This window comes from Phaeoacremonium minimum, assembly GCF_000392275.1.
Source record: "Phaeoacremonium minimum UCRPA7 unplaced genomic scaffold PA7_03_scaffold_154, whole genome shotgun sequence".
Classification (NCBI taxonomy): domain Eukaryota; kingdom Fungi; phylum Ascomycota; class Sordariomycetes; order Togniniales; family Togniniaceae; genus Phaeoacremonium; species Phaeoacremonium minimum.
Window position 1 is genome coordinate 129,703 of NW_006921061.1, and position 22,527 is coordinate 152,229.

General features: G+C 49.9%; 7 protein-coding genes across 7 annotated transcripts; 3 read left to right on the forward strand and 4 right to left on the reverse strand.

Annotated features, from left to right (window-relative positions):
• Nucleotides 1–895: 895 nt before the first annotated feature.
• UCRPA7_2188 (putative d-lactate dehydrogenase protein) lies at nucleotides 896–1,957 on the reverse strand (the record flags this gene model as incomplete). The annotated part of the gene is made up of 1 exon (XM_007914761.1): nucleotides 896–1,957. The coding sequence occupies one exon, from the start codon at nucleotides 1,955–1,957 to the stop codon at nucleotides 896–898; it is 1,062 nt and encodes a 353-aa protein (XP_007912952.1).
• Nucleotides 1,958–2,912: 955 nt separating this feature from the next.
• UCRPA7_2189 (putative isochorismatase hydrolase protein) lies at nucleotides 2,913–3,559 on the forward strand (the record flags this gene model as incomplete). Its single annotated transcript, XM_007914762.1, has 2 exons — nucleotides 2,913–3,216; nucleotides 3,264–3,559. The coding sequence occupies 2 exons, from the start codon at nucleotides 2,913–2,915 to the stop codon at nucleotides 3,557–3,559; spliced, it is 600 nt and encodes a 199-aa protein (XP_007912953.1).
• A 264-nt stretch (nucleotides 3,560–3,823) lies between these two features.
• On the reverse strand, nucleotides 3,824–5,545 carry UCRPA7_2190 (putative fumarate reductase succinate dehydrogenase flavo protein; the record flags this gene model as incomplete). The annotated part of the gene is made up of 1 exon (XM_007914763.1): nucleotides 3,824–5,545. The coding sequence occupies one exon, from the start codon at nucleotides 5,543–5,545 to the stop codon at nucleotides 3,824–3,826; it is 1,722 nt and encodes a 573-aa protein (XP_007912954.1).
• A 937-nt stretch (nucleotides 5,546–6,482) lies between these two features.
• UCRPA7_2191 (putative cytochrome p450 protein) lies at nucleotides 6,483–8,065 on the reverse strand (the record flags this gene model as incomplete). Its single annotated transcript, XM_007914764.1, has 3 exons — nucleotides 6,483–6,738; nucleotides 6,802–7,940; nucleotides 7,997–8,065. The coding sequence occupies 3 exons, from the start codon at nucleotides 8,063–8,065 to the stop codon at nucleotides 6,483–6,485; spliced, it is 1,464 nt and encodes a 487-aa protein (XP_007912955.1).
• Nucleotides 8,066–8,726: 661 nt separating this feature from the next.
• Nucleotides 8,727–10,455, reverse strand: UCRPA7_2192 (putative mfs allantoate transporter protein; the record flags this gene model as incomplete). The annotated part of the gene is made up of 4 exons (XM_007914765.1): nucleotides 8,727–9,222; nucleotides 9,272–9,375; nucleotides 9,433–10,017; nucleotides 10,072–10,455. 4 exons carry the CDS (start codon nucleotides 10,453–10,455, stop codon nucleotides 8,727–8,729), a joined length of 1,569 nt encoding a protein of 522 aa, XP_007912956.1.
• A 5,680-nt stretch (nucleotides 10,456–16,135) lies between these two features.
• UCRPA7_2193 (putative calmodulin protein) lies at nucleotides 16,136–16,550 on the forward strand (the record flags this gene model as incomplete). Its single annotated transcript, XM_007914766.1, has 3 exons — nucleotides 16,136–16,184; nucleotides 16,249–16,461; nucleotides 16,516–16,550. The coding sequence occupies 3 exons, from the start codon at nucleotides 16,136–16,138 to the stop codon at nucleotides 16,548–16,550; spliced, it is 297 nt and encodes a 98-aa protein (XP_007912957.1).
• Nucleotides 16,551–17,574: 1,024 nt separating this feature from the next.
• UCRPA7_2194 (putative calcium-translocating p-type atpase protein) lies at nucleotides 17,575–21,013 on the forward strand (the record flags this gene model as incomplete). The annotated part of the gene is made up of 5 exons (XM_007914767.1): nucleotides 17,575–18,535; nucleotides 19,089–20,101; nucleotides 20,153–20,254; nucleotides 20,307–20,420; nucleotides 20,477–21,013. 5 exons carry the CDS (start codon nucleotides 17,575–17,577, stop codon nucleotides 21,011–21,013), a joined length of 2,727 nt encoding a protein of 908 aa, XP_007912958.1.
• Between the last annotated feature and the right edge of the window lie 1,514 nt (nucleotides 21,014–22,527).

The following is a 22,527-nucleotide window of genomic DNA, read 5'->3' on the forward strand; positions in this document are numbered from 1 at the left end:
GGAATTTTCAGGCACTTCACCCAAACGGGACGCTCCGCAAATACACTCCGAAACCTCCTTTTGGCTCCGTTGACTCATCACCTTATTTACGAGACATCGTCTGCTTAACTCCATCTTCACCCATCGAAATTTCTGAAAAATCCGTCAAACCAGCCAGCGTATCAGTGATCATTTGCACGTAACTAGAGATCCAACTCAGTAAAATCCGATCACCAGCTCATTCCTATCTTCTATGAAGCAAAACACACACACACATTTCGACTGTCACACTTGGATAGATTTCGAACATTCTAACTCTGACGGTTGCTGCCTCCAGAGGTGATTGTACAGAGACAGCTTTTTAGCAAGGAACTCCGTGTAGCCATATTCAATCAACTCCAAAGCCTTGCTGCTGTGGAAATACTTTGTTACGAAATGCAAATTGTTGTTTGACCCTAATCACGCCTGACACAAGAGCGTCTGGGAGACTCTCCAGCGATGCTCTAAGACCGCTGCAGATCTTCACAGGCTATCCACAGTGTATCCCGGGAGAGGGAGTCAATCTAGCCTCAGCGGGTCGGCAACAGCTGATAGATCACTCATCATAACAAGGAGTTACTTGTGCTTTACTTAACCCCGAAATAACTCATTTCCTCTCTCGAAAAGGAGACATCTTCCACTCCAACAGCCACGAGTGGGATTTGACCGTGAAGGTGGAATCTTCATGATGTAATAAAAATTGCTCTATCTAGGATCCGCTTTCTAGGATGTGGTAGAGCAAATCTACCGAGAGTTGAGTCATCAGTCGTGCCATGATCTGCTTCGCATCCCCAGGACGACAAAAACAGAGTTGAGAAGTGTCACATAAACTCCGACGTTCTATTCCCACGCTAAGACCAAATACACGGGGCATTCTTCAGATACGGACAGGGTGCGAATCCCGCCTGACCATTGTTCTCCCACCAGCAATCAATGAATGCTTACAGGGCACTCTCTTCATGAAGTCATCCATGTTCCGCAACGTACACTCCGCAATCTCCGTGAGAGCCTCCTCAGTGAAGAAGGCTTGGTGACCGCAGATGATAACATTGGGGAAAGTCATCAGCCGCATGAGCTCATCGTCCTGGATGATATTGTTGGAGTGGTCGTTGTAGAACAGAGCACCCTCGCTCTCGTACACATCCAGCGCGAGGCCCCCTAGCTGGTTATTCTTCAGGGCTGTGATCACGCTCTTAGTGTTGATTAGTCCACCACGAGAGGTGTTGATCAGTAGGGCACCACGTTTCATCTTTGAAAGCGTCTGCTCGTTTATGATGTGGTGGGTAGAGTCCATCAGAGGGCAGTGGAGGCTGACAATGTCTGATTTCGACAGAAGGGTGTCCAGATCCGTGTACTCGCCCAGCTGCTTGAAATGATCGTTCTGAAAGGGATCAAAGGCGAGCAGCGTGCAACCAAAGCCTTTCAGGATTCTGGCTGTAGCAACTCCGATCTTTCCAGTGCCCATGATCCCAACTGTCTTGCCATGAAGAGTTCTTCCCAACAGGCCCTCCAAGCTGAAGTTGCCTTCTCGAACGCGATTGTATGCTCGATGGGTCTTTCGATTGAGGGTCTGGATTAGTGCAATGGCAAACTCGGCGACGGCTTCGGGAGAGTAGGAGGGCACATTGGCCACGAAGAAGCCGAGATGCTCGGCCATCTTAAGGTCGACGTTGTTATATCCAGCGCATCGTAATAGGATGGCTCGGACGCCGAGCTGGTGTAGCCCTTCGAGGACGGGCGCATTGAGGACATCGTTGACGAAGACGCAGACAGCGTTGGCGCCGCTGGCCAGTGCGACGGTCTCGGTAGACAGTGAGAACTCGTGGAAGACCAGCTCGACCTTAGGGGCTGGCGAGGGAGAGTCCGGGTATCGCGAGTTGAGCACCGCGTTAAGGTACTTCTTGTCGTAGCCGTGGGTGCTGAAGACTGCAACCTTCATGATGGCGAGAAAGATCTATCGTGCGGGGTGTGGAATTCTAGGTGCTAGGAAATGTCGTGAGAGATGCTTCTGTAGTGAAATTTTGGACTGGCTAGGGCTTTTGATTAAGACGGCGACGAGAATAAGACGTAGGACGCAGCAGAGGGAGCAGAGAGAAGAACTGTGCGGTAAGACGAGCTCAATCAAGGCCGATGATTAGAGTTTAGGCGAGCTGCCTGCTTCAGCTGTCGGCTGCCGATGCCATGCTCTGCCAAGGCATGCCCAGTCGCTCCTTCTCTGTCGGCATCTGCTGGGCCACGCCTTTCCCTCTTTTCGTTTCCTCCATTGTCCCGTTGGTTCCATCCACAGACTCTGCAGGTCGTACTTTCCATCTTCAAGACACGCACGGGCAACTGCTTGATGTTAAACATCGCGAGTTTACGTGACGTCACATGGATAATTTGGAAGGCGCGTGCGCGTCCGAGTGCATCGGATACAGCGGGGGCAAGCCGAACATCCGCTAAATAGATCCCCAACGGGGCAACTTATCACTGACAACCCCACTGTTATCGCCCATCTTTTTTGTTCTCAGGTGCCGAACCTAACCTTATTGAAGAGCCACCATGTACAGCCTGAGACCACCGTTATTTGCCTAGCGTCGTGTCTGAATGCCCTCACCCTGAGACAGCACTTGGTATTCCAGGGCACTGTTATGGTTGTCTTCATTTACTGTGTTGGAGGTTATAAGATGTTAAGAAATTGGAGTGCTAGAGACAGTCAGGCGTGATTACGCCAGATGCTGCTGGAACAACACCTTTGCTCGGTCGGGGCTATTAGTCACATCTGGGATACCTAGCTTATCTTTTTAAGTCACGGCACTAATGCGGAGCTTGAATTTAAACATCTCGAGCCACTCTCGCATTCTTGCTTTTGGCGTCTTCAAGTCAGACTTGTATGAAACATTCCCTGGCCCATGATGGCAGAGCCGCGGAGTGCACTTTTTGTCATTGACATCCAGAATGACCTGGCGACAGACGAGGCGACAAGGATACCGCATGCAACTCGCATACGCTCTGCAGGCGAAGCGATCCTGTCTGTAGCCCGGAAGGTCGTTGATTCCTACCGCACGAAGCAGGAGAAGTCGCCGTCCATCATCGTGTTCGTCCAACACGAGGAGACGCCCGAATCGGGTGCACTCGTTCGTGGGAGTACGCCCTGGGAGCTTGTCTTTAATCCGCGATCCGATATCTCGGAGGAAATTCTTGTGGCGAAGACAGTCCGTAAGTTACGACTTACATAGTTTGAGTTCGTCACTCATCTGATCTAGGGAACACCTTCGAGTCGAATCCCGATCTGGCCGACAAATTGAAGGCAGAGGGCATAACGCGGATATCTGCATTTGGTATCCAGAGCGAGTGCTGCGTTCAAGAGATTTGCAAAGGCGCCCTGGCGGCTGGCTTTGAAGTGACGCTTCTACAGGGTGCTCATTCAACCTACGACACAGGGGCAGCTTCTGCTGTCGAGATTGAAAAGCAGGTTGAGGACTTGCTTCGAAGTGGTGGTGCGACTATCACGCCTTGGAGAGATGCTGTGGCCATTTGGGAGAAGCAACGAAGGATGTGACCATCAGACGCTTGGGGGGATATGATTACAACATGCTAGTTTATTTACAGTATCCTGACCACCAACAAGCAGACGAAAAGCCCAAGACAGCAGATGTCTGCTAAATATCATTTTCTCCGAACCAACTTCATAGCTTAGATCCACGCTTATTGAACGACTGGCTGCCGGAGCTGCTGGTATTGAGGCTTCGCAGAAATCAAAATTAGTACGTTCCAGTGAGCCGCATTTTTGGGTGATGGCGTGAGATATCCCAACGAGAACCACTTACTCCGCTGTTGTCCCAAGCACTTCATCTGCCATGGCCCGCCCAGCAGCTCGTCCAGAGAAGATGCAGCCTCCCAAAAAGGTACCCTCCAGGGAGCTATACCCGTGCACACCACCGCCGCCGAATCCTGCTGCTTCCCCTGCAGCATACAGGCCAGGGAATCGCTCTCCGTTCGCCTTCATGACATTGCTATTCAAATTTGTCTCAAGCCCTCCAAGGGTCTTGCGGGTGAGCAAGTTCATCCTGACAGCAATGAGAGGGCCATGCTTCTTGTCTAGTAGGCGATGGGCCGGCGCGACACGGCTGCGACTGTCGGGCCAGTAATTCCGCGCATTGTGAATCAGCATGGCTTGCGCGTCTTTGGAGTAGCTGTTGTCCATCTGGCCATCGCGGGTTTCGACAACCTCCTTGATCTGCTCATACTCGAGTAGCGGTCCGCCCGCCTCCTTTGCTAGCTCGTTCATGGCGGCGACGAGCTCCTCCAGATCATCCCTCACAATGAAGTCCTTGCCATACTTCTGGAAGTTCTGGACGGGAACGGTGCCTTTCTTACCGAAGACACGTGTGAGTAGCTGCCAAATGCTCTTGTTGGTGATGTCGGGATTTTGCTCTGACCCAGACAGGGCAAACTCTCTCGCGATAATGCTTTGATCCAATATAAACCAGGTATAGTCGTAGCCAGTGCTGCATATGTACTTGAGCGTTGCTAGGGTGTCTGATCCAGGATAAAGGAACGGCGGTAGCCGTTTGCCAGTGGCATCAAGCCATAATGACGAGGGCGCAGGTAGTACGCGGATGCCGTGATCAGGCCAGATTGGGTTCCAGTTCTGTAAGCCTTCAGTATAGTGCCACATCCTGTCCTTGTTGACGACATTGCCGCCGGCCTTCTCTGTGATGCCAATCATCCGACCATCCACGTGGGCCGGCACGCCAATGACGAAGTTCTTTGGCACCACTGGCCCAAGACGATCGATCGGCCACGCAGCCTTGACTGCCTCGACATTTCCACCAATACCACCAGAGGAGACAAGTACTGCAGAGCCTGCAATCTCAAAGTTGCCAACAACTTCTCTCGTTGTCTTTACTCCTCTCGGAGAGTCATCGGGCTTCAGGATTCGCCCTCGTACACCGACTGCCTTGCCTGTGGTCTCATCCACAATCAGCTCGTCAACCATGTGGCGAAACTTGAATTTGATGACCCCTTCCTTCTCCGCCTTGAGCACCGGCTCCCTGAAAACACGGACAACCTCTGGCCCTGTACCCCAGGTCAGATGGAACCGGGGCACTGAGTTACCGTGACCATCTGCACGGCCATCTCCTCTCTCCGCCCAGCCGACATTGAACATAAACCCGAGCCCTAAGCTCTTGACATAGCTCTCCATCTCATCCGTCGCAAAGTCAACAAATGCCTTGGCCCACTGCCGCGGCCAGTGGTCCTCTCTGTCGCGATCGAAGCGCGCCGAGCCGAGCCAATCCCGCATGGCGAGCTCGCGCGAGTCCTTGATGCCCATGCGGCGCTGCTCCGTGGAGTCAACGCAGAACAGGCCGCCCAGCGACCAGAAGGCCTGGCCGCCGATGCTCTGGTCGTTCTCCTGGTCCACGATGATGGTGGGCACCTTGCGCAGCGACAGCTCGTACGCGGCGACCAGCCCGGCCAGCCCGGCGCCGACGATAATCACCGGCGCCGGCTGCCCGCCCGCGTCGCTGCCGTTGTCGGCCATATTGAAGGGACACTGTGAAGCTCACCTGCCAGTGTCGAGAAGCTGAGCTGTCTGCGGTTTGTGGAGCCCGAGCGGTTCGACGCTACAGTCTGCCTCTTTGGAGGTGGACAGTGGCCGGAGCGTCGCTTGTGCGCTTGCGCTACCTAACGAAGGTATGAAAGCCAAGACTTGCGGGGGACTGATACGTTAGTGGAGCTTGGAGATGGCCTGTAGATCTGTGGTCCTAACCACAACGCTCCCTTCCCAGATACAAGGAATGGACTTGATCAAGATGAAGAAGTGAAGCCTACAAGACGCATTACTGGAGATTATACGGAGAGAAAGAAGGAAAGGAGAACGCAGTTGGACGTAGTGCCGTCGCAAACATGGTCTGTTTCTGGTTGCTCGGTTCTGTGCCTCGGCCTGCAGTATTCGAGATGCCCATTCGGCACTCCGCGGACCAGACCCGATGGTTCGAGGGCGATGCTTTAGCGGCCGAGCCCCTCACCTCACATGAAGCCGAACTAAACCTTAGAGAACCTACCCCAGCATCCCCAGCCTGGCTTCCCCCATTCTCCCCCGTAGATATTCCACGGACCAATCAGACTTGTTGCTGGATTCGCGTTGCGATGCTGTATTCGGCAATGTAAGATTGGTGGTTGTTCTGAGGTCAAGAATGATTGGTGTGCCTGGAGGAGCAATACCCGGTCCGGGTATGTCGCGGCTCTGCAAGATGACCTCAGATTCGGGAATCATCTTACTACTTCAAGTCTTTCAAGATTCCATATCAGCAATCAACTAAAAAAACAGCCCTCAGCGGCACTTTGATCCATTCACGGAAGCATACTACGCAATCAGATCTGTCATGACTGCGATGCCGATGTCGATGCATTGAAAGTCATGAAGCTAACCTCAAACTGCCTACGGCACGCAGGCCCGCCATACCACAACCGCATGATCAATCGCTGCGAAGTGTGATCTCGCATTTCCCGCCCACCGGAAACATAAAGAACTGCATCTTTTGCACCATCATCTCGTCCGTCATATTTTTGCTCGGCTTCGCACCTCTGCACTCCCGGAAGAACTGGGCCGTCGCCAGACGCAGCTCCATCTTAGCCAGGTGCATGCCGATGCAGCTCCTGGACCCAATCATGAACGGATTGTAAGCTGCCTTGATCTCCGGCGTGGGGTTTTCAAAGCGTGTCTCGTCGAACCTGGAGGCTGGTCAGCAAATTCTTGTTGTCTCAGGGTGGCTTGACTACAGACACTCTACTCACTCTTCGGGATTGGGGAAGGCATTCTTCTCACGATGCAAGTTCCAGTTCAAAGTGGTGACCAGGCTGCCCTCTGGCAAGTACAGCCCAAGCAGAGTTGTTCCGCCGCGTGGCACGGCCCGTTGCAGCGGAGCTGCTCCCGGGTTGTACAGCCTCAAGGTCTCTTCGATCACCTGAGTGAGCAGCGGAAGCCGCTCTACATCCTCATCTTTGAAATTTGGTGGCAGCTTGGCGACCTCCTCTTCCAGTCTCTTTCGAAGCTCGGGACGTTTGACTACCGCCCAAATGATATACGTCAGGGCCACGGCTGTCGTATCAGTACCGGCGATGATCATGTTCGCCACCTCGGAACGGATTGCATCGTCTGTGAGCTCCGCCTTGGTGCCGCTTTCCGCCATACTGAGCATGTCACTGAACAGATTTCGACACTCGGGGCGTTCCTGGCGGAGATTTTCGACGGCGCGGGTGCCCTGGTTGTAGATGATCTTGTTGGCGCTTGTCATCTTGCGGAACGTCTCAAAAGGAAGATACCCGAACAGAGGCAAGGCCCGACCGAAAACGAGCTTCAGGATTATCTGCATCCCAGCATATTTCAATGCTGAAAAGTACTCGGTCTTCTCACCAGCCTCGAGCATATGGAACGACTCCCCAAAAGACAGCGTCGAGATCACGTCGCTGGTCAGCAGGTGCCACCACTTGTACACGTCCGCCGTGCCGAGCTCGGCATCGTGCTTGATTTGATCAATTGCAAGGTTAACCATCTGACGGACCGTCGGCTCCCAGTTCTCGCGCAGGGAGACCTGAGTGAAGGCGCGGGAGAAGAGCTTGCGTCGCTGAGCATGCTCCTTGGGGTCTCTCATGCTGAAGAGCGAGCGCGCACGGCCGCCATCGACAGAATCGTACAGCGGTCCCTTGTAAAAGCCACTGCCCATAGCGTGGATCTTGTGATGGACTTCGGGGTGCGAGATGGTGACCTCGTTCGGCGCAATCAGGACGATAGGCCCGTACTTCTCGTGCAACCGCTGTGTCCATCGGTGCTTGGATGCCGCGACACGAGTGATGTTGTGCACGAGGCCTGTAAAGCGTGCATACCATGGACCTGGGATATGCGAACGAGGGTTGGTGAACCCGAGATAGATAGTCTGGAGTTGTGAGTACCACTGAGGAGCAGCATGCGGGCAATGCTACGCTCGCTCACCTTGACAATCGCAAATGCGACGTACGCCGCCGCGGCGTACGCCAGAACTCGTGGCTCGAGAAGGAACATCTTGATTCGAGGCTCGCTTTCTTGCCTCTCACTCGCATCCTCTTCGAAAGATCTCTTCAGAAAAAGGCAGCAAGCGCGTGGCGGAATGGTACTTCAGTCTTATGGTGGTCTTCTCGTCGAAGCTGACATTCAAGCTTGCCTTCACTGGCCTAGAGGCTTGCTTACGCCGCAAACCCTGGGTCGGAATGGCTGGCTTGGCTCGGACTAGTAAGAGCCCCTCAATCTCGCTACTTCGATGGTGATATTCTTACTGGCTGCGAAGACGACCTGATCAGCACTAAGTAACCAAGGCGGCCGCGTCTCAGCTCGGTCATCATTTCTGTATCAGCCCTACCAAACCTCTAATACTGCTGAAATCCCAGGATGCAAGAGCTTTGGTGCGGCGCTTTGTCAAAGATGATCGATGAAGTAGATCTTGTTCAGCATCCCAAGCGACTGCATTATCACTACGTAGTTCAATATTTGCAGATGAATTGGTGCAAGCATCACGCTGGCGAGTCTTTAATGTGTTCAGTTATCGCTTCAAGTCTCGTCCAAGATTCCACTTGAATTGCCACATTGAAATCCTTCAGGCAAGTAGAACTGTTCGACCCCGCCAATGGTTGGTGACGACTATGGACAATTCATCCCAACAGGGCCGCAGCATCAATCCTTCCTCTATCTAGTACACGTACTGGAAGAACAAGTTCTCCTTGTCTGTCTCATCCAAAAAGCCCCGCTCGTACATCTGCTCGACACTGGCCGCCTCCCTTACGGTTCGTCGGGACTTGTTTCTCATCCACAAGAGAACCCAGATGCCAACTAGACACAAGACTTGAACCGCGATGCAGAAGAACATCATGGCCACTCCCAGGGGATAGACGGGGGCTTGCTCCGTCTTGAAGAAGAACGGGCCAATGAAGTTGCCGAGACAATAACCGATCAGCAACATGGCATTGGTGGTGATCTTCTTTGTGTGCCCAGCCGTGTTGGCCGTAGCAACTGACATGCTCAGTGTCCACGTGGCCGTGTAGGTAAAAGAGATCCAAAGGCAAGCAAGCCGACCGTATGGGATAGACTCGTCGATGAGCCATAGACCGAGGATCCCAGCCAGGAATGGAATGAGGCAGACAAGCATGATCAGTAATCGCGCATTGGGAAATCGAGAGGCGAAGTAGCTATAAGAAGGTAAGCAAATTACGTAAGTTATGATTGGAATCTACGCACCATGCAAGAGGGCAGACAATCAGCTGAACGGCTCCTGATGGCATCTGGTGGAGTGTCGTTTCTAGGGTTGTGAAGCCCATTCCCTTGATAATAAGCCCTTGGAACTGTTCCGCTTCGTTAGCATTCATACGCATCTTCGACAATTCAAGGACAAGACTTACGGCTGAAAGTCCACCATTCGGCGAGTTGCTCGTCACTGCGAACAGGAACAATAGCCAAGTCTTCAAGTCCAGCATAGCCTCGATAAATTGGCTCCATTTAAAGTGCTTGTTCTCAATTCCGGTACCATTGCCCTTTACTCGTCCGACCACAGCCGCCTTCTCCGTCTCACTGAGGAATTTGGCGCGCAGAGGAGAGCCGGGAAGCGCGAAGCACAGAAGCACACCCCACGCAGTAGTGATGGCGCCCCAGATTAGGAAGAGCAGCCGCCAACTAGCCAGGGACCCATCGATATGGCCGATACCGAAAGATGCAATGCCGGCAATAACATAACCGAGACCGGCGGAGCCTATTGAGGTCAGCCACATGTCCTCCATAGAAACTACTGTTGCTGAGCAGTGTAACTCACCGATCCAGATGCCCATACGGAGAGGTTGCTCCTCACGCTTATAGTACATGGCAAAGAGAAGCATGGTTCCTGGGTTGATGGACGCCTCGAAGACACCAAGGAAGGTACGAGCCGCAGCTAGCCCAGCAAAGTTCGATACTGCACCATGGCACATGAGACAAATGCCCCAGATGACAACCTGCCAAACTTAGCAACGCGAAACAAATAAATGCCGGTAAAAGGGACGACTTACGGTTCCGGACATGAAGTAGTTAATGGGAAGTCTTTGGAGCAGGACGTTGGTAGGGAACTCCCAGACAAGATATCCAAGGTAGAAGATTGCACCAGTCCAGGAGTACTCCGTACCCTTGAGGTGAACATCGGTCTGCAGACCAAATACGGCAGCATAACTGAGTGTGTTCTTGTCAATAGACTGGAGAGCATAGGTGATGCAAAGTAGAGGCAGGAGGCGGAGATCGATTTTCCAACGTAGAGCACACGCCGCCTCTGGCTCTAGATCCGTCCCTTCCACCTCGTGGTAGAGGTGCAGTGCCTCTACAGTTGCAGAATCATTGATTGTCCCCTCATTGAAGGACAGTGCCTTGAGAGGTGCTTCATTGTTGTGCTTTTCCGCCATTTTGATGCGAAGAGTCGTGTTGACTAGCAACTAGTGAATTGCGCCCTCAGATCGATAGAGGGAAAGACGTGCATCACCAAGCCCTGCCAGAGTTATATAACGCCGTATTAGATCACTCCATTGCTGAAGGATAGATAAGAACCCAGACAACGAACGATTAATTTGTGCATATCCTCAGTCAAAGCGCAGTAGTATCCCCACTGTTCGGTGATATCTCTTGGCACTTCATTCGAAGGATTGACCGGCCAGGATTCTTTCCCGCGGCCGATTCGTCTTATCTTTTCGGTCGCAAGGACCCGATCATGATAAACACTATGGTGTACTGACTCGTACTCTTCAATTACACGTGAGAATTTGCTCATGCCCGAGGATGACACCTTTCCCGCGGAAAATTGTGGGTTCTTGAAGCCATAAACTTTGAGCCAATCATTACTCGCGGCAGGCATTGGAAGTGGTGCAACTTTCGTACAACAAATGTGTCAAGGCTCAGGTCATATTACATGCTATATCGTGGCAAGGGCCTCATTTAATCGGCACTATTGATGAATCATCCCCTGAGAAAGGAACTCTAGAGCTATCCTACCATTCATACCGTACCGTAGCTGCAGATATGACGACTTCACACCCCTATCAGGCTCTCGACATTGATGAGAGGGTGAAGAGAGTATTATTGAGAACGCCTCTCATCGACGGGCATAACGATCTTCCGCAACAGCCTCGCGCTTGTTTCCATGGCAAAATTCACAACAATGAGAAGTTTGACCTGCAGAAAGGCTTTCAGCGTGGAATGACGGACATTCCCCGGCTAAGAGAAGGTTTGCAGTCGTACGTTTCTGCAAGTGACTTTTGGGACTAACATACATCAACAGGGGCTGTGGGTGGACAGTTCTGGTCTGTCTGTGTTCCATGCCTGCGGTCTGCCGAGAACTTTTCGACTGCGGAGTACTCAGATATGGCACGAGATGCGATTGAACAAATTGATCTCACGCTCAGACTTGTGGAATCATATCCAGAGACATTCCAGCTTGTGAATGAGCCTGATGACGTGAAGCGGATCTATTCAGAGGGCAAGATTGCTTGCTCAATAGGTATAGAGGGTCTGCATATGGCTGGAAACAGCATTGGAATTATCCGGGCGTTTTATCGGCTGGGAGTTAGATATGTGAGTGCGCCGCCGAAAATGCGTGTTTAGAGTTCAGAAGTCTCGCTTATCTTACTTTTGACACTAATGTTGATTCGTAGTGCACGCTCACGCATGTTTGCAACAACGCCTTTGCAGACAGCTCGACATCTAAAGTTGGGCCAGTACATGGCGGACTATCAAAGCTTGGGAGAGCCGCTATCAAAGAGATGAACAGAATAGGTAAGGCTATGTAATATGGCTCAAATGTCCAAGGTCTAGGGTCTGATGATGATAATAGGCATGATCGTGGACATCTCACATGTGTCCGAGGATTGTGCTAGACAAGTCCTAGACCTCTCTCGAGCACCCATAATGTTCTCACATTCCAACGTAAAGGGGGTATTCGATTGCCCACGCAATGTTCCAGATGATGTGCTGGACAAGGTACCTGCCAATGGTGGTATTGTGATGGTGACATTTGTACCTGAACACGTAACGACTCGGCGACGTGATGCTAAGATGGAGATGGTTGTTGATCACTTATTCTATATTGCTACCCGTATAGGATGGGACCATGTTGGTTTGGGCTCCGACTTCGATGGTATAGCAAGCGTCATCCCTGGCCTTGAGGATGTGAAGTGCTATCCTGCTTTGCTAAAAGCGATTTTAGATCGCGGGGCGACAGAAGAGCAGTTGGCGAAGGTTGCTGGAGAGAACATCCTCCGAGTGTGGAGAGGGGTTGTCAAGACAAGAGATGAGATGAAAGCAGAAGGTGTATTGCCAGTGGAAGACGTTTGGGAGGATAGGACATGGTGGAGATACGATGGGTATTATCAGATGCCGGATCCTGACCCAGAAGATAAACTAGGTTTAGACTGGTATGGTGTGCCCCCTCCCGAGGAGGGCTTGTATTTGAAGGAATAGTTACAAGAGTCACTAGTCTTTATGTAGCGGCGGCTTATGTAGTTGATATCTAAGAAACTCGGGGACAAATCTGCGTACTTCACTACCTCTAGAATAGTAGTAACGAGGTAAATACTAGGTAAATAATGTAAGTGTGTTGTAAGATCCAGCAGAAAGCCACCTTTGTCAATCCCTCGCAAAACCTGAAATATATTGGATAAGCGGTTTGCTATTCGAATCTCGAAAAGTGTGTATATTCGAGGCAAAAGGATCATGGATGTGCGGCTCAACATCTCAAAGGTAAGTTCTAATAAGAATAACAAAGTTTGTTGAGGAGTTATGGGATGTTAAGAGGCCGCGTCATTAATTCAAGAAGCGCAAAGCTTCTAGATCTTTAGCCCTTAAGACTCAGAAATATCAAGATGCATTTTTATGACTGTGGGTTCATCATCGATTATAATTACCAAAGGATGGTGTACTTAGGTGGCTGAGAATTACCAGCATCAACCCGATGCAATGCAACGGGTACTACATACCTAGGTAGAGGAGTAAATCAGCCAAGGCGCTAAAGTAACGCCCACATGGCCCGTCCCCATCAAGTAATTCTCACACGTATTGAGCCAAACTAAATTACTTTATCTGAGCTTGTCTCCTCTTTTTCCAAATTTCTCATTTCCGTCACTCCGATTACGTCAACATCGTTGAGAACGATGCCTCCAAGACGTGCATGTGATGTGTGCTACAAGCGCAAGGTATGTGCGTTATACCTCTGGATGCGAAACAAACAACCCAGTCAAGGTCCATGGATCAACTCACATTCGGATTGAATTACCCAGATCCAATGCTTAATCGTAACACCTGGTGGCCCTTGCGATTGGTGCAGGAATCAAGGGGTAGCTTGCACCTTCGACAGGGTCATCCCAAAAGACCCAAACAAGAGGTATAATGGATCAAGGAATTCCTCCGGTCAACCCCGGCCGACACCAGAGATACCTGACTGACCGGAAAACTTGCAGGAGCACATCCGATATCGTGCAGGCGCTCTCCCATCGTGTAGAAGAGCTCGAATATGCTCTTGAATCTACTCGCCGCACTCCCGGGAGCACATCGTCGCCCCAATCTGAAACAGGAGCATCGCCTCAAGTGTCAAGTAATATCTCCGGCGGCGTCATATCTATAGCCGCAATCACAAGTCCCCAACCGACCAGATTCCCTTCGACCTTTCCTGCGCATAAAGTGCAGCTTCCATCCAGGCAGAACGAACCCTCCTGCAAATTGTCAAGATGTCAGCTCGGCAACAATTGGTATTTCAAAGGCATAGGAATCCTTTCATCCCGTGGACAGAAATGGATATCGTACGGTTCTGGTCAGAGCGCAATACTGGAGAAGTTTGAGATCTTTGATAACCCTATCAGCACCCGGCCACGTCTCATCTACATATCACCGACAGAACCTAGAGTGCTCCCTCCCGAGTCTACGTGCAGACACATTATTCGTGATTTCCTGAGTTCGAAGACTCATTTAGTTTTTCCGGTACTCGACAAAGACCTCATCAACGGGACGATTGCCAAGGCGTACGGCCACGAACAGTCTGATCCAGGGGGGCAGGCATCAGCGCAAGCTTGTCTCTGGGCAACGTTTGCCCTGATTAATCGAACAGACAAAAGTCAACAAAGTAATCTCATACCAGGATCGTATGAATGCGCAGAGGAGGCCAAACGCTTGTTGTTTGTTATTAATGGTTCTGTGAATTTGGACAGCCTACAAGCCAACATATTAGTGGTGAGTTGAGCCGATCACTAACAGAAAGTGCTTTCCATACTCGTGGCTTACATTGAACAGTGGGCATATCATAAGCTCAAGGGCCGGTGTCGTGAGGCTTCGATAGCCTTGAGAAGCGCTTGCCGTATCGTTTGTGACCTTGGTGGACATCTGCTCCTGACAAGGCTGCCTTTTCCGCCCCAACATGTCCCAATCTTCGACGAAATCCCAAGTCAACACATTCGGAGACTGTTCTGGCTATGCTACTGCTTCGACAAGGATGCCTCCCTTCGCACTGGCAGTCCGCCACTACTCACCCGCGATTACTGCGAGGTAGATGACCCCGGGGAATGGATAAACCAGACGTATTGGTCCAATCAGTCGCAAGATGTTTACCTGGCAAAGATCAAAGAAAATGCGAGCCGCCAGCTGTGCTCGGCCCGGGCTTTCAAATACACTGAGGGTGAACTCTTGTCTGAGGTCCGACAACTTGACGACGAGCTTGAGGAATGGCGATTATCGATTGAGCCACCATATCGTCCCAGGCTTACCATTCCAGCAGACATGCCATTATCTGCTCCATCAAATTTGACTCCCAAAAATTGCACGCGCTTCATCAATTTGCAGCTCGATTACCTTTTCACCATGATATACATTCATACGACCGTCAGGAAATGTGGTGATTTCGAGAGAAATTTGCCCGATGACCTGCACAGCGTAGTGCACTCGAGCGCTGACCTGTCGCTAGAAGCCAGCCGTTCAATCTTCCGCTTCCTAGAAGTCGTGGTGGACTTCTGGAAGGAGGAATCCGTATGGATTCTGTCACATTATACACCAATAGCTGCCATGCCTCTCTTTGTTAATATTTTAATACACCCTGTGGGAAACCCAGCAGATGATGACCTGCAAATATTGGCATCAATTAGCAAAATCACGCGCAATATTCCAACAGAAAGTCTCTCTAAGGAGGATATAGAGCAAGTGCAAGCAATTGGCGAATTCGTAATTGAGCTCATTCAGCTTTGTCACAGTGCGGCTTGGAAGGTTAAAAAAGGAGAAAGGGAGCATGATCTTGATATAATTCACCCGTAGGAGAGGAAGGAGTGTGTGGCGGGCAGCTTTTTGACCTTATCAGCACTGAACTTATACTTAACCGCGAGTACATGGATATCACGGCACCTGGTAGGGCTGGATTATTTTAGAAAAATGCCTGAGCAAGGTTCTCGCGCAGCATTTGGCGTCGTAGCCTCTGGACTGGACTGAATCTATGGCGTAAGCTTCTACCCCGACCCACAAAAAATCACCGAAACGCAACATGTCTAAATATCCTCGTTCCATCCCATTTCCCTTGCCTACCCCCAAGAGAATACTCATGCATGATTATTATTGTTCTGCGATATAATTTTGAACAAACAACCCCGAGTCTATGTGATAGCAAAAATCAGAATGGTATGTTTCTTTCATCCTCCTCAACAAACACATAATGCATGATCGTGAATGGCTGTTGATTAACACTCGATATAGCAGGTCGACTCGTCTAAAGGAGAGGCAAGCTCCGAAATCAGGAACGCATTCTCATTCTTTGTTCGTCATTTCTCATCTCCCGGCTTAGGTACCTCAAGCTGTGCTAACGGAGGCTGCTGTAGGACAAAGATGGCGATGGTAAATCCCCTTGACAGTGAAATGTTCCTCCAGACACTACCCTTTTCAACAATTCAGCATAGCGATTCGCACGAGTTTGACGAACAGAGCATTCATACATAAAGATATGAATGAAGGAACAGCTGTCTTCACACATGCTAACTCTCAATATTAGGGCTAATCACTGTTGAGGAACTGGGCACGGTAATGCGGTCACTTGGGCACAATCCATCAGAAAGCGAGCTTCAAGACATGATCAATGAAGTCGACGCGGACAACAATGGCACGATTGACTTTGCTGGTATGACACCTAGCAGGAATTTAGTTTATAAAAGCACAGAATTTGACTAATATGCTATTTGCAGAATTCCTAGTTATGATGGCCAAGAAAACGGAAGATACGGATATGGAGAAAGAACTTCACGAGGCATTCAAGGTTTTCGACCGTGACAACGACGGCTTCATCTCCGCTGCAGAGCTACGCCATGTTATGGCCTCCCTTGATGAGAATCTTACGGATGCCGAGATCGATGAGGTTATTCGGGAGGTGGACATGAACGGCGATGGTCGTATTGATTGTAAGATAATTAGAAGACCGGCGGGATAAGAAAACGTGGCTGACAATACCATAGACGAGGAGTTTACTCATCTGATGATACACAGGTAGACAGTACCTCTCTCGAGGTTTTACTGCAACATTATCAAACTAGAATCCCGGAAGGGCCGGGATACTCAACACAGCGCTTCGTTGTTAGTCACAATAGCTACAGCAAATGGAAAGGCTCCACGACGTAGGATACCCCTCGCCTGTGCTTGATTATGTCTAGCAGAAGTGGTGCTAGCGTTTAGGAATGCTTATACGTAAAGAACAAGACGGTGTGCAAAAATGTAGAAGATCACACCCTTTGCTGAACTCTGTGGGGGCGTTCCCAACCCCATCTCGCTAAACAAGGAGGAGGCTCTAAAAGTGGGACGGAAATCAATATCTCCGCTTACATCAGCGGAGATGGAAAGCGAGACCCCCACCAACAACCCCGGCACGGGATGCCTTAGCCAAATTCTTGGGGGAATCAGATTAGATTAGATGAGACAAATGGAAATTTCCAAGATTCGGGGTGTTCTTTTCGGTGTACCTTGAAGCTGAAAGTCTTGGCAAAAGTGAATGATTTGTCGGTAACTCAACCGAAGCGAGTTACATAAGCGGAGGCGGAAGTGAGGGATTCCGTTGGCATCGAGCTGATGCAAATATCATCATCCACTTCCAGCGTCCATCCATATTTGTCTTGCCTTTTTGGTCTTGCACAGCCTCCTGTAAAGCTGGCTTTTTGAGGACACCAAACGGCCAAGGCATCGGTATTTTTCTTTTGCGCGATTTCCAGTGCATACTTACCGTCAATTCATCCAAAAATCTGCGCAAGAAGCCTCATGGCAATGTATGACATACTGGCGGTAACTTAGTCGCGACCCCTCAGTATCTCGTAATGGTTACAATCTGCCGTGCCCGTGCCCTTGCTGCCCAGATATGGGTCGTGAAATCTATCAATGGGGCAAAGTAGTTGAGTTTCACCGACGGCTTGTCTCAACCCTCACAGGTTGATCTGAACAATATAATAGTCTGGCAAGAATCTCGTGGACCTCTACTCCAGGCTCTTCACACATGATTTTATGCCCACTACTTTTTCTACTACAACATGGCAGGCGACTTACTTGATCCAAAGGCGTTGCTGGATCCACGCCAGCGATCGCTGAGTGACGCGAACACCATAGTATCTACCGGACCCTCGATCACGACTGTCAATGGAACTACGGCTGCGCCGAGTTTCGTCGACGCCGACCCAAAGCAAGCCCTTGCACCAGATCCCGGTACCGAAGCCGATTTCGAAGTTGCCAACAATCCTTTCGATTACAGTCCTGGCCAGCTGAACAAATTACTCAACCCAAAATCTCTAGATGCACTCAGAGCTTTGGGAGGCCTCGAGGGCCTCGTCCGTGGACTTCACACTGACATCAGCACAGGCCTGAGTGTTGACGAGGTCGGCGACCAGCTCAACTCCAGAGGCCCAGCGGCAGAGAGAATTCGCGTGTACGGACGCAACCAGCTTCCTCCGAAGAAGCCGAAGTCGATTTGGAAACTGGCTTGGATCACGTTCCAGGAACCAGTCCTTCTCTTGTTGACCGTGGCCGGTGTCATCTCTCTTGCGCTTGGTCTCTACGAGACCTTCGGTGTCGCCCAAGAACCTGGCGATCCGACTCCAGTTGACTGGGTCGAGGGTGTCGCTATTCTTACAGCCGTTGCCATCGTTGTAGTAGTCGCGTCACACAACGATTGGCAGAAGGAAAAGGCCTTTGTCAAACTCAACACCAAAAGAGACAGTAGGGACGTCAAGGTACTGCGATCTGGCAGGTCCATGCTCGTCAACACTGGGGAAGTCCTTGTCGGAGACATTCTACACCTTGAGCCAGGTGATGTGGTACCTGTCGATGGTATCTTTATTGATGGACATGGCGTCAGGTGCGATGAGTCATCTGCGACTGGCGAGTCGGACGCAGTAAAGAAAACTGCTGCCGCAAAGGCCATGGAGCAAGAATCCATGGAAAAAGGAACAACAGATATTGACCCCTTTATCATCTCCGGCTCAAGGGTCACCGAGGGTAAGTGAGCTCATATATAAGTTGAAAACTTGCTAATTTCTTAGGCATGGGTACCTTTCTCTGTACCTCAGTCGGTGTGCACAGTAGCTTCGGAAGAATCATGATGTCAGTTCGGACAGATATCGAGTCAACGCCCCTACAGAAAAAGCTAGAAGGCCTAGCCATGGCAATTGCAAAACTTGGCGGGGGTGCTTCCTTGCTGATGTTTCTCATCCTCCTATTTCGCTTCTGTGCCAATCTCCCAGGAGACAATAGGTCGCCGGAAGAGAAGGCGTCCACCTTTGTCGATCTCTTAGTGGTAGCTATCGCTATCATTGCTGTTGCTGTCCCGGAAGGCCTCCCTCTTGCTGTAACTCTAGCTCTCGCATTTGCCACAACCCGGCTTCTCAAGGAAAATAACCTTGTCAGAGTGCTTAGAGCATGTGAGACCATGGGTAACGCCACTTGTATCTGCTCAGATAAGACAGGAACTCTTGTATGTCCATCTAAGATATTAATATGTTGCTAGTTTAACTAATTACTTGGCAGACTACTAACAGGATGACTGTCGTAGCCGGCCTGTTTGGTGCTTCAGAATTCTTCTCCGATGTCACTTCATGGGCCAAATCCTTATCCAAGGACGTCATGAACCTCATTGTTCAATCAGTTACAATCAACTCCACCGCATTCCAGGGTGAGCAGGACGGAGTCACTACATTTATCGGATCCAAAACGGAGACTGCTCTACTGGAGTTTGCCAAGGATCACTGTGGTCTTCAATCTCTATCGGAGGCCCGGGCCAACGAACAAGTCGTCCATATGGTGCCATTTCAGTCCGCTAAGAAGTACATGGCCGCCGTCATCAAGGCGCCATCGGGATATAGACTTCTTGTCAAGGGCGCTTCCGAAATTGTTCTCGGCTTCTGCTCCACCCAACTAAACGCATCAACGGGTGACGTCGAACCCCTGGACCGCAAGCGTGCAGAGGACGCTATCGCTGCGTATGCGCGCAAGTCTCTTCGCACAATCGCAATCGTGTACAAGGACTTCGAGCAAGACCCCGACGTTGAAAGCCTAAGTAACCTGACCTTGCTCGGTATTGTTGGGATACAAGACCCTGTTCGCCCTGGTGTTCCTGCAGCCGTACAAAATGCTAAACGAGCTGGCGTTACGACACGTGTAGTGACAGGAGACAATATAGTCACTGCTCAGGCTATTGCTACAGAATGTGGTATCTTCACGGATGGTATCATCATGGAGGGACCCCAGTTTCGTCGCTTGTCCGACAAAGAGTTTGATGAAGTCATCCCCAGGCTCCAGGTTCTTGCCCGTTCGTCTCCTGAGGATAAACGTATTCTAGTTACCCGTCTCAAAGCCCTTGGGGAAACCGTGGCTGTGACAGGCGACGGCACAAATGACGCACCAGCACTCAAGGCTGCCGATATTGGTTTCTCTATGGGTATTTCAGGTACTGAGGTAGCCAAGGAAGCATCTGAAATCATCCTCATGGATGATAACTTTACCTCGATTGTCACTGCACTCAAGTGGGGACGAGCTGTTAATGATGCTGTTCAGAAGTTCCTTCAAGTGAGTTTCTCCCGACTCGAAGCTCAAACATTCTGGCTGATCTTCGAATAGTTTCAAATCACTGTCAACATTACTGCGGTGATTCTCTCGTTCGTGACGTCTATGTACGATCATGACATGCAACCCATTCTGAAAGCCGTACAGTTGCTCTGGGTAATTCTATCCGCCTTGTTACACCTGTAATCAATTGTTAACTTTAATATAGATCAACTTGATCATGGATACTATGGCTGCGCTGGCATTGGCAACCGATCCTCCGACAGATGCCATTCTTGACAGACCCCCTCAACCAAAGTCGGCGCCGCTCATCACTGTAAACGTAAGTTTCCTGTCATTTGCCACCGCACAGTCTGTAACATCAGCTCACCTCTATAGATGTGGAAAATGATCATCGGTCAATCAATCTTCCAACTTGTCGTTGTTCTTGTCCTTTACTTCGCAGGCGGACAGATATTGCGCTATGACATTAACATCCCTGATGAGAAGCTCCAGCTCGACACCATTATCTTCAATGTCTTTGTCTGGATGCAGATCTTCAACGAACTGAATTGTCGTCGACTGGATAACAAGTTCAATGTCTTCGTCGGCGTGCATCGGAATTGGTTCTTCCTCGCTATCAATGCAATCATGATCGGGCTACAGGTTGGTATAGTATTTGTTGGTGACCGAGTGTTCGACATTCATCCTGATGGTCTGAATGGCACACAATGGGTCATCTCTATACTTATCGCTGCAATGAGCCTGCCTTGGGGAATTGTTGTGCGCATCTTCCCTGATGCATGGTTTGCAAGTGTGGTTGCATTCGTGGCACCACCTTTTGTTACATCATACAGCCTGATGACCAAGGGTTTCCGCAAAATTGGCGCGTTGTTCAAAAAGACTAAACCTACCAACTTAGTTCTAGAAAAGTAGTTGAAGTGCGAATGAATTAAATGATAGCTCAGTGTCAATTCTCGGTCTGCGTAGAGAGACCATGCCGTAAACCTTATTCTCAGGAACAATGATACCCGTGCAACTATGATTTAGATTGGTTAGATCTGCCTAGACTTTCTGTTTGTTCATACCTAACGTACGCTCATGTAATGGAAACGATGATCCCTTAACTGTATAATAGAAAAGTCTATCTTGGCAAAAAACCTTTCCATAGCTCACATCGTCTAAGTGTCAATAAGTCCCTGGAGCAGATACAGCAAGAACTTGCAAAGGTAATGCTATAATATCTTGATACCAACATTCTGCTCGACGTTGTCTGGCCAGTATTTCTACCGATACCTCTTGCGATATGATGTTCGCCTCCTGATCTCGGCTAATCCTTTTACGACAACAATATTGGTCTCAAGGATATCATGATTCGCTGGAATACATTATTTTGACAGGTATTTACTTATGAGATGTATCATTTACAAGACTTCTCCCCCAGATGCTTGGTACTTATACTGAGGTATGTCGCCTTGCTTGCATTCCCAAGCGTGTTTATGTAAGGCAAACGTCTCATGGTCAGGCGCAGGGATACGTGGAAATATCCCCATTTTGATAAAAACCAAACCCTTAAAGGATGGAACGATAGATCTTATTGGGCTAGAGCAAGACTCAATAACTAATCGTAGAATCTTTCACGGATGATGAGATGACAGACCTTCCACAGCGAGAGCAGAACCACCGTCCTATTGGTGTTCCACTTGAGGTGTTTTTGTCCAAGAACTCGGTTAGGGTACTGTCCCGGTCTTTTATCCGTACCTTTCCTTCCTCCAGAATGAGGTTGATAGACGCAAAGCTTCCAGATGCTTTTTGACAATTCACGCAGTGGCAAATGTAACTATGGCTGTGACTGAAGAGTTCAGGGTCATTGATGATAACGTGAATAGAACCGCAGAGACAGCTTCCTCGCAAGCTGTCCGTGAAGGTGGCCAGATCATGTTGGTTCTCCCTAACACTCTGTTGCTCCATAATGATGGGAAAGGGCGCTTTAGGTCACTGGGAGATGTCTGTGGATTGGTGCGAGTTTGGTATGGTTTTAACCAGGAAATCAAGAAGCTACCCCACTGGATTATATAGCTAAGTCTGGAGATAGATATGGGCTAGAAGAAACAGACAGCTTAGATTGTATTGGCTAACGAGTCTAGTCAATGGGCCCTGACGCCTCGGACTTCAATTCTGGAACCTGCTTGTTGTTGCGTGGGAGAGATGCCATTTGGATGGGAGTCGTATAAGTGGGGCGACCGAGGTTCGCATTAACTACCCGAAATGATCATGTATAATGGCCTGGCTGCTGTTTATCGCAGTACGTGGTCTCCGGATCATCGCTCTATAGTTGTATTCAGCCATCCATAATCGAAGTGTTATTTCAGTAATAGACAGCTGAAAATTATCTACAGCACAGCCTTCAAGATCCTATAGCTCTCATAGAAAAGCAACCCGGCGTTGTA